The sequence below is a fragment of the Podarcis muralis genome, chromosome 3, assembly GCF_964188315.1.
Source record: "Podarcis muralis chromosome 3, rPodMur119.hap1.1, whole genome shotgun sequence".
Taxonomy (NCBI): Eukaryota; Metazoa; Chordata; class Lepidosauria; order Squamata; family Lacertidae; genus Podarcis; species Podarcis muralis.
This window is the reverse complement of record NC_135657.1, coordinates 108,527,144-108,537,518: the sequence shown is the minus strand read 5'-3', so window position 1 is coordinate 108,537,518 and position 10,375 is coordinate 108,527,144. Positions and strand designations below refer to the sequence as shown.

The window sequence follows — 10,375 nt, the reverse complement described above, 5'->3', positions numbered from 1 at the left end:
ACACATAGATAAAGACACTCATGCCCTTCAGATGCAAGTACCCTTCTTAATCTGGTACTCACAAGCCAACCTCATTTGAATGTATAAGTGTAACCAGAGTTATTACTGGAATGTATTTCAGTTAGAGAGTGATTTGATGAAATATTATAAGTATCTGAGCCACTTGAGGGCTTCAATTATTATTTTTTCTTTTCTTTTTTAAGAAAAAAGACAGGCTATGCTTACATACTGCAGCTTTGGCAGAAGCCTTGAGTGCATTTTGTTGTTTTTCTCATTCCACCCCCTCTTCCATTTTAGCAGCCGCAGATTCTCCATATGCTAGGAATTGTTGGATTTCTGTTATGCCACTGTGCAGTTTTTGGAGTCACAAGACTCTGTTTACATTCCAGACTCTTGGAAGTCTCATGGGAGACGGGAGATGGATGTTGATGTTACTCTCTCACAGAGAGCAGGTGCATATTCTTTTCTGTCCTGCATAGTTAGAAATAAACATAGCGATGTAGCACATATTTCCATCTCCTAAAATGTTTGTATACTCTGCGGAATGGGGGAACGTGCCTGAAGCCTCATCAAAGGCTTAGGTCGTTAATCACCGTCGGAGGAGGAGAGCCTGATGGATTCTGAAGTACGTTGTGGAAGAGAGCTATTTCAGCTCGGTCAAACGCAAGCTCCAACAGGAAGACCTCCATGCTACTCTTTCTCCCTTAGCTATAGTGCAACATTTGAAATCCCTAATATAAACCGAGGTAGATTTCCGTACGGGATATGCAAGTTAAAGACATTCACCACAGCAAGATTGCAAATATGGATGTTTTTATTTGCCCCTGCATTTCTCCTGCTGAGTTGTTTGGTGTGCACAAAATCTTTTGAAGATAGCAATGACTTCTAAGCAATGCAATGGATACTGCTGGGGGGGGGGGTTGGGATACTTATGGATCAGAAATGTAGATGTTTCTCCCCACACACACACATTAAATTTTAAAATGTGGCTCACGTTGCAACAAGCATTTGATCAAATACTTATGGAAATTATATTTTTAAACACGATCCTTTTTATTAATAAATACTTTTTTTTTTTTACTGGAAAATAGAACCCCATTACAGTGTTACCTCAGTTTAAGAACAGTCCGGTTTAAGAACGATTTGGTTTATAAACCCAGCAAAACTGGAAATAGTGTCTTGGTTTGAGAACTTTACCTTGGTCTAAGAATGGAATCCAAATGGTGGAAGGGCACTGGGAGTGAAAGGCCTAAATAGGGAAAGCACGTCTCAGTTTAAGAACGCTTTTGGTTTAAGAATGGACTCCCAGAATGGATTAAGTTCATATACCGAGGTACCACTGTACTTTCATTCTTAATCAATTATCTGTTCTGGGAACATGTGCTCTGCTGAAATATTCCTTTGTCTTTGTCAAGGCCACTTTGTACAATACACCTTCTGGTGTGAAGATTAATCTTCTTTAAAAATAAATTTATAGTTTCTGATGCATAAAAGGGGCAGAGTACTATTGCACACTATAGGATTGCCTGTAGCTCAGGGTTAGAGCGTATGCTTTGCAAATGTTCCCAGGATCAATCCCTTGAACCCATGGGAGCAAAAAAACAATTGTGGGGCAACACATTCTCAAGCATACACATTCAAGTATATACCGGTAGTTTTTGTGTTGGAGAAGGTAACATCAGGCCTTGCTGAGACTGATGACAAAGATTAATGTTGGGAATAAATCTCTTGCTGCTGGTAAACACCAGAACACAGAAAACGAGGGGGCCCAATGAAAAGAATGCTCTGGGTGCTTTGTTTTGCACTTTCGTTGCTATCCCAGGAGGGCTATGCTACCAACCAACGTTACCAGTCGAGGCAAAGATCCAGTAAAGGTTTGGGCCACCAGGGGCTGTGTACACATTATACCAGGGGTCAGCAAACTCTTTCAGCAGGGGGCCAGTCCACTGTCCCCCAGAGCTTGTGGGGGGCCAGACTATATTTTGAAGGGAAAAATACAAAATCGGCCCAGTATACCTGAAGGAGCATCTCCATCCCCATCGTTTTGCCTGGACGCTGAGGTCTAGCGCCAAGGGCCTTCTGGCAGTTCCCTCATTGTGAGAAGCAAAGCTACAGGGAACCAGGCAGAGGGCCTTCTCGGTAGTGGCGCCCGCCCTGTGGAACGCCCTCCCATCAAATGTCAATGAGATAAACAACTACCTAACATTTAGAAGACACCTGAAGGCAGCCCTGTTCAGGGAAGTTTTTAATGTGTGACATTTTAATGTATTTCTCATCTTTGTTGGAAGCCGCCCAGAGTGGCTGGGGAAACCCAGCCAGATGGGCGGGGTACAAATAATTTTTTATTATTATTATTATTATTATTATTATTATTATTATTATTATTATTAAATGAACAAATTCCTATGCCCCCAAAATAACCCAGAGATGCATTTTAAATAAAAGCACACATTCTACTCGTGTAAAAACACCAGGCAGGCCCCACAAATAACCCAGAGATGCATTTTAAATAAAAGCACACATTCTAGAAACACCCTGACTCCCGGACCGTGTGTGGGCTGGACTGAGAAGGCGATTGGGCTGGATCCAGCCCCCGGGCCTTGGTTTACCTACCCATGCATTATACCTTTGAAGCACATCTTCTCCAAAGAATCTTGGGAAACTCACAAAGCTCCCAGTTCCCAGCAACAGTTCCAGGATTCTTTGAGGAGGTGAATGTGCTCTTAAGAGAATGGGTTGACTTTATCATTGTGCTATTACAAATGTTCCGTCTACACAAGCATATCAGCTTGCCATAAGGAACAACCCCCACGTCTCCTCTCCTGTGCACTGTTCCGAAGGCTCTCCCGAGTCCTTGGGCCAATTTTGAGGACACGCAGCAGGTGGAAAAAGGGGGAAGCCCTCTTGCATTTGTAGAAGCTCTTGCACAGGGCTTCAGCTGATGGGGATCATTAGATGAATCTCACCTATAGTGTATGCAGATGCAGCCTAAGCCCATGTTTTTAGAGAGTGGGTTCCTGATGGGGGCGGAAAACCTGAAGGCAGCTGAGAGACCTAAATATAACTCTGAGCTCTTATGCTGACATGCGGATGACTGTTTGAGTCTAGATATACTTGCTTTGGGTTTCAAGTTCTGTGAAATGATTGACTCCTGATCCGATGAATCTGCTTTATTATAGGAAAGCAGACAGACATTTATGTAGCTTTGACTAAAGTAGTATTCACCCCTTGGCATGTGGGTTGGTCGGAGTTAGTTCTTCCACACTTCCACACTGGGGGACAGGAGGTGGGCAGCTGTGGAGGACTCCCTGGTACTGAATGGGGTAACTGTGCCCCTGAAGGACCAGGTACGCATCCCGGGAGGCATTCTGGACTCACAGCTGTCCTTGGAGGCGCAGGTCAATTCTGTGCCCAGGGCAGCTGTTTATCAGCTCCATCTGGTACGCAGGCTGAGACCCTACCTGCCCGCGGACTGTCTCACCAGAGTGGTGCATGTTCTAGTTATCTCTTGCTTGGACTACTGCAATGCGCTCTATGTGGGACTACCTTTGAAGGAGACCCAGAAACTACAACAAATCCAGAATACGGCAGCTAGACTGGTGACTGGGAGCGGCCACCGAGACCACATAACACTGGTTTTGAAAGAAGTACACTGGCTCCCAGTATGTTTCTGAGCACAATTCAAAGTGTTGGTGCTGACCTTTAAAGCCCTAAATGGCCTCGGCCCAGTATACCTGAAGGAGCGTCTCCACCTCCATTGTTCTGCCCAGACACTGAGGTCCAGTGCTGAGGGCCTTCTGGCGGTTCCCTAGCTGCGAGGAGCCAAGTTATAAGGAACCAGGCAGATGGCCTTCTCAGTAGTGGAAGCCCTGTGGAACGCCCTCCCATCAGATGTCAAGGAAATAAACAACTACCAGACTTTTAGAAGACATCTGAAGGCAGCCCTGTTTAGGGAAGCTTTTAATGTTTAATAGACTATTGTATTTTAATATTCTGTTGGGAGCCACCCAGAGTGGCTGGGGAAACCCAGCCAGATGGGTGGGGTATAAATAATGAAGAATTATTATTATTATTATTATTATTATTATTATTATTATTATTATTATTATTACTGATTTGCACAAGCAGCATGCAAGTCAGAGCACAGAACAACACAGCAATAGCATGGGACTATCTGGGCTGTACCATGCCAGCATGCAGGTGGAAGTTCACATTCTTAGGAAGTCTCCCAGACAAGAAATGTTGCCTGCACATAAAAAATTAACATGCCAGGGAGAATTCTAGGGCAGTCTTGCACAAAGGGTTTTTTTAGTGAGTAGCAGTGGCTTCCACCCCCATGGAGGAACATTCCATCTTGTGACCCCCCCCCTCCTGGTAGTCCGAAGTGGTATAGTCCAGCCCTTCCTCATCGGCTGCCAGAAATCAAGCCATAGCTGCCACCCAGGGAGCATTCCATCAACATGAGATGGGCAAGATGGAAAAAGTTCAGAGGTTAAGGATAAAGCCAGGTAGAGGAGGAAGGACGACTTGATGGAAACCACAAAATGGCAACCCCATTCCTGCCTGGAAAGAAAGGGTGAGTGAAGATCTACACCAGGAACAAGAGGGCAATAAATATCTAGATAGGGATTTGCTGCCCCTGTGGATCTTGCCACCAGAGGCAGTTGCCTCACCTTGCCTCATGGGTGGACCGGCCCTGGATGCTTCAGAATGGTGGCAAAGTTAAATTAAATAAAAAGTATGAACATTCTACTTACTGCTCAAAAGGTATGCAGCAGGGGATCCCGGGTTGTTCTGATTATGATATTATGATGTAGCTATAGATACCTAAGAGTAAGTACTGGTATGGAATACCTTATGGATGATGCTCCGTTAGGATTTCATCTGAAGCTCGATCATGAAGTTCAGGTCTAGTTTCAGTAGCTCATAAGATCAGGCCATTAGTTCCAAATAAAATTGTAAGAGTGAACACCAACATAGGCTTCACTGTCAAATTATTTTTGTAACCTCATGTAATGGTAAAGGGACCCCTGACCGTTAGGTCCAGTTGCGGACGACTCTGGGGTTGCGGTGCCCATCTCACTTTACTGGCCAAGGGAACTGGCGTACAGCTTCCGGGTCATGTGGCCAGCCTGACTAAGCCGCTTGTGGCGAAACCAGAGCAGCGCTCAGAAACGCCATTTACCTTCCCACTGGAGTGGTACCTATTTATCTACTTGCACTTTGATGTGCTTTCGAACTGCTAGGTTGGCCAGAGCAGGGACTGAGCAATGGGAGCTCACCCATAGCGGGAATTTGAACCGCCGACCTTCTGATCGGCAAACCCTAGGCTCTGTGGTTTAACAAACAGCACCACCCGCTTCCAACCTCAAGTAAGTTTGTGGTTTATTTCTTTAGTTGTGATAATCCCCATAAGCACTAACAGCACAAGCCTACACAGAAAGATGTCTCACTGAGTTCAATGGGACTTACTCCTAGGTAAGTATATATTGGATTGTAGCCTTAAGGTGTTATGCAAACTGAAGAAGCGTTACTTAGTGTGTTACTTTTTTGACTTGGTTTTAAAAAAAGAATTACTGTATTTGTGATGGAATAAAGTACAGGATCTTCATTACCATTGACAAATCTATCTAGAATCAGCAGCCTTCTAACTTGTTGTTTTGCTTCTCGTTTATTACAATAGGTAATGACCAACTTATTTGTGTTGAGGGGGGAGAAACACCCTTCGTAATGCAAAACCTTCTAACCAGATATGTTAGATTTTGGGTCAGATAATTTTTTTCAAGTGAAGTCAGTAATAACAAAAAAGGTTGGAAAATACATGGCTTTCATATTGTGCATAATTTTTAAAAAATCATTAATAAATAAACCCCCTCCATCATGGAAATAAGTATGAAGCACTTATAAAGGCAACGTGCTATAGGTCTATGGTAAACATGCAAATATATTCAACAAGCAACACAAAATTGGTTGTAGTAGTCACTGCTGAATTCACATTCCAATAGGGTCTACACAGCATTTCCCCCTGAATGTTGAACATGTCGACTGGAATCTTACAGACGCTTGGATTTCAAATTGGGAAATGCCCTGTCTCTTGCTGGACATCTTGAGGTTGGTGTTTGACTCCCAAAGCGTGACTCTAAATAATGAATACGAATATTGTGACACTGGAGTCAACACAGACTAAAACAAAGAATCACCCACATTGCTAGCTGAGCCCAATCACTAAGTCTTTCTTCTCCAGTTGACTTGGGTCCCCAGACACATTGTATGTTGCCCTGTAAAGGAGGATGTGAAACTGGATGGTCAATGGGATTCTTTTGTTTACTTTTTCCACTCGAAAAATGAAGTTGTCCCATCCATGTGAGGTCTTCTGCTTCTGCAATAATGCTTTCCTTCTCTCTGCTCTCCTGTGGATCTCCCCCAACATCTGGTTTGGTCCCTCCCTCCAACACTCTAGGAGAGATTTATTGGGGCACAGTGGGGAGGTGGGAGAGGAGAAGAAGGAGAGTTGCATTGCCCCAACGGGGAGTCTTTGCATGAATGGGATGACTTCATTGGGTACGGCCCCAAGACTCCTGCTGCTACACTACAAGCTGCACACAACCAGACCTGCACAACATCTGTGCAACTCACCAAAAGGGACACAGCTTGCTAGCTATGCATTGTGGCTTGTTATGTGTGCTGTAGCCTTCTGTTTCTGCAGGCCAAGAATGGTTAAGGTGGTATGCTGAGCTGTTGGCAGGCCACAGCAGGTGACTGCAGTGGTGTGTGCTTAGTTTGGTGTTCACAAATTGTGCAGGCCTGTCTGAAACAAAGGCAATGGCAGGGCTGCGGGAGTTTGAACATAAGCAAAAACAGCATCCAGCTATAAGCATATGTCATAAGTGGCATATGTCACTCAACTGCAGCCTTTGCAATTGAAATATTTTCACAACTGGAAAGCTTACCTCTTGGCAAGCAAATCTCTATCTGGACACTTTCTGTGGCCACTGATGATTTGATATACCGCCACACAATAGCTGTCAGTTTGACATGATAAATATAAATATGCAATTCAGCCCTTGGCATAAGGTCCTGTGTATTCTGTAAGATACTCATTGCTTCTGGACAATACTGAAATCTTTACACATTATTTCCAAGGGGGGAAAAAGTATCTTGTATTGCTCAGCAAGTTGAATGTTTGCAAAATGAAGATGTACATTTGACTAACACAGATGAAAAGTTCTTGTCAACATTCTGAGCTGTTAAAGTGTGTGTGTGTGTTCCTTTCTCATCAAAAGGGATAGAAAAGTAGGAAAGATCTCGCTCAAATGCTTATTAACTTACATCTACCACCTCTACCAGCACGACCGCTATGACATCAAAGTACTGTAAATTATCAAAAGCAATGTACAGAAAATTACAAATTCATTTCAAAATACGTCACATTGCTACAACTGAGATAAAAAGTGCTTGTTCGTTTTTGTCAGGAAAAAAGTCCTTCTGAAGTAGAAGTGCCGCCTTGCTTCGGTTTCAAATAAAAAATGGATGCTCCATCTGGGTTGTGCTACAAGTAATGTCCTTCTGCTTCGATAGTTGACAGACTAATGACACCGATGGATTGTGAAAGAAAGAAAGAAGATTCCACCTAAACATTAGGAAGAACTTCCTGACAGTAAGAGCTGTTTGACAGTGGAATTTGCTGCCAAGGAGTGTGGTGGAGTCTCCTTCTTTGGAGGTCTTTAAGCAGAGGCTTGACAACCATATGTCAGGAGTGCTCTGATGGTGTTTCCTGCTTGGCAGGGGGTTGGACTCGATGGCCCTTGTGGTCTATTTCAACTCTATGATTCTATGAAAGGCGCACCCCCCACACAGGAGTATTAACCGTCAACATGCCTGGTTACCAAGCAAAGGGGGAAAAGTATCTTCATAAACTCAGGGAAGTCTCCTTCATGGTGTGCCAGCAGTGGTAGCTCAACAGAGGTGCCTTCAGCCTACTTGCCAGCTTTCATCCAGCTCCTCCAGAAGAAACAAAAAAGCGAAGGGGGGGGGGAGTACCCTACTGGATTTAGTGATGCCTGTATTGCCTCATGAGAGGCACTATGCAAGAAGGAGGCCCAGCCAGTTTCAGAAATGGGTGTCTCAACAGCTCCTGTGCTGTTCCTCTCTGGGAAGGCTCCCTCACCAACATCAAGTCTAAGAAGCCACGGAGTACCGAGGAAACCTGGAAAAGCAAAAGCAACATTGTGAAGAAGGCATGATTGGTGCTGCAGCCTTCTGTCATTTAATAGCAGTGTGCAGCATAGCCGTGGGACTTTCATGTGTTCAGGAGTTCATTATCCAAGACCCGGTCTATGCATGCAGCAGAACAAAGGTGGGAATAAGGTGGCGAAGTTCTGGATTGTGCCTCTTCAAATCTTGCAAGAAATTGAAACAAGTGGCTTACAACAGGAGCCAACTTCATGAGCGGGTGTGTGCAAATCATTGAGCAGGTATGTGCCAAACAGTGCTCTGTTCACAGCCCCAACCACTTCCTCTTTCTCTGAACCCCAAATAACCCCAAAGGTACCAAGGGTGAACAAAAGGGGAAGCTTTGGCTTTGGGGCAGAGGATTACATTCCTTAGCAGAAGGTCCATGAATGCCATCATCCAACTAACTCTAAGAAGAGGCAGTTTGAAGACCTGTTTGTTCAGGGATGTGCTTGAGGATGAATCTAATTGCATCAGTATCTGCTTGGCCACTGTGAAAACAGGATGCTGGACTAGAAGGGCCATTGACCTCCTCCTGCAGGCCTCTCCTTAGGTTCTTATGAAGGTAGCTGGTAATGAGCACAAGGCTTCAGTCCATCAGTGCTTAAAGTGATGATGGGAGATTAGGGATGCACTAACTCAGGGCTAGGGAACCTTTGGCCCTCCAGTTTTTGTGAGACTCTAACTCCCATCAGCCCCAGCCATTACAACCAATGGTCAGGGATGATGGGACTTAGGTTTGTTTGTTTATACTTTTCAAATTTGTACATTTCACTAATTTTAAAATGACTTTGACACTTCAAAACTTCCTTCTCCCTCTTTCTGCAGTTCCTTAAATTCGTTTTTAATATCTTCTGCATATCCAAATTAACTCAATTTGCTAATTTATTCATCTTCTTTAAATTTATACTCATATAAAACATATTACAATAATCCTGCCAATGTTTTTATCTGTTTATAAATTTTCATTATTTTGTTTTAAAAAATTTTTTATCCTGATTTCTTATTCTTCCAGTAAGTTTCACCATTTCTGCATATTTCTTAACAATAAAATAATAATAAAATTTTATTTATATCCCACCCTCCCCAGCCAAAGCCAGGCTCAGGGTGGCTAACAACAGTAAAAATAAAATCACAGCCAATTAATTGAAATACATTCTAAAATCAATTCAGAATCAAATTGATGGCAACCATTGGGCTAGAGTTCTATGAGGATTACAGAAGGAGGGGGTCAGACTGTACCTTGGCCAAAGGCCTGGTGGAACAGCTCTGTCTTGCAGGCCCTGCAGAAAGATGTCAAGTCCCGCAGGGCCCTGGTCTCTTGTGACAGAGCGTTCTACCAGATCCACAGATTTGTCTGCATTCTTCCTTTGCTGGGACTTCTGCTTCTTTCCATTTTGGGGCAAGTAACATTCTTGCTGTTGTAGTAGCATACATGAATAAGTTTCTATACAGTTTAGGTAGTTCTGTCCCTATAATTCCCAAAAGAAAAGCTTCTGGGACTTATGAACCAGCAACATCTGTAGGGCCAAAGGTTCCCCAGCTGCCCACAACCCTTCAGTCATGTACTTATTACCCTTGTCCATCACCTTCCACACATCAGAGGGCAAAGGTCTGCAGTGGTGAGCTTTATCCGGAGATGTAGGCTCCCTGTGCATAGTTTAGACTGAGTCATGATCATGCAGGGACATAGAGCAGCTTCACCACTACAGACCACCTCCTCCAATCATGTTTATGTTGGTGACACAGGGCGACAGAAATGTGAAGACAGGAGCAGGACCATCAAGCATGTTCTTTGCTCTCTCCCTCATGCAATTCTATTTGCCTGAGGCTCAGAATGACTGACCAGGGCTTTCATGAAAGTGTGGACCCTCTAACCTTATGTAGATCCTTCACCCTTGGTGGTAAATTATCTCGGATCCTGCGCATTGCCTGGAGAGGTGGCTCATTGAAATAAGGCGGCTCTCCATCGATCATCTCTATGACCATGATGCCAAGGGACCAGATATCCACCTGCAATATACATCCATGTATTAAAGTCTGAAAGGTGCTGCACACAGATGTCTAATCCCCATAGAGACATTGTCCTATCAATATTTTTAAAAGAGTTAAGTCTGCTTGGTGAAAATCTCTCCTGAAGGGC

The 10,375-nt window shown here is 43.9% G+C and overlaps 1 protein-coding gene across 6 annotated transcripts in view; it reads right to left on the bottom strand.

The window, feature by feature from the left end:
- Window positions 1-5,368: 5,368 nt before the first annotated feature.
- PAK5 (p21 (RAC1) activated kinase 5) overlaps window positions 5,369-10,375 on the bottom strand; it is a 128,769-nt gene continuing 123,762 nt past the window's right edge. For all 6 annotated transcript variants that reach the window (XM_028722215.2, XM_028722218.2, XM_028722216.2 and 3 more), the window contains 2 exons: window positions 10,111-10,245; window positions 5,369-8,206 (listed from right to left, as the gene is read on the bottom strand). In XM_028722215.2, coding sequence (XP_028578048.1) covers window positions 8,051-8,206; window positions 10,111-10,245 — 291 coding nt within the window. In that variant the 3' untranslated portion in view covers window positions 5,369-8,050. The remainder of the gene's footprint in view (window positions 8,207-10,110; window positions 10,246-10,375) is intronic.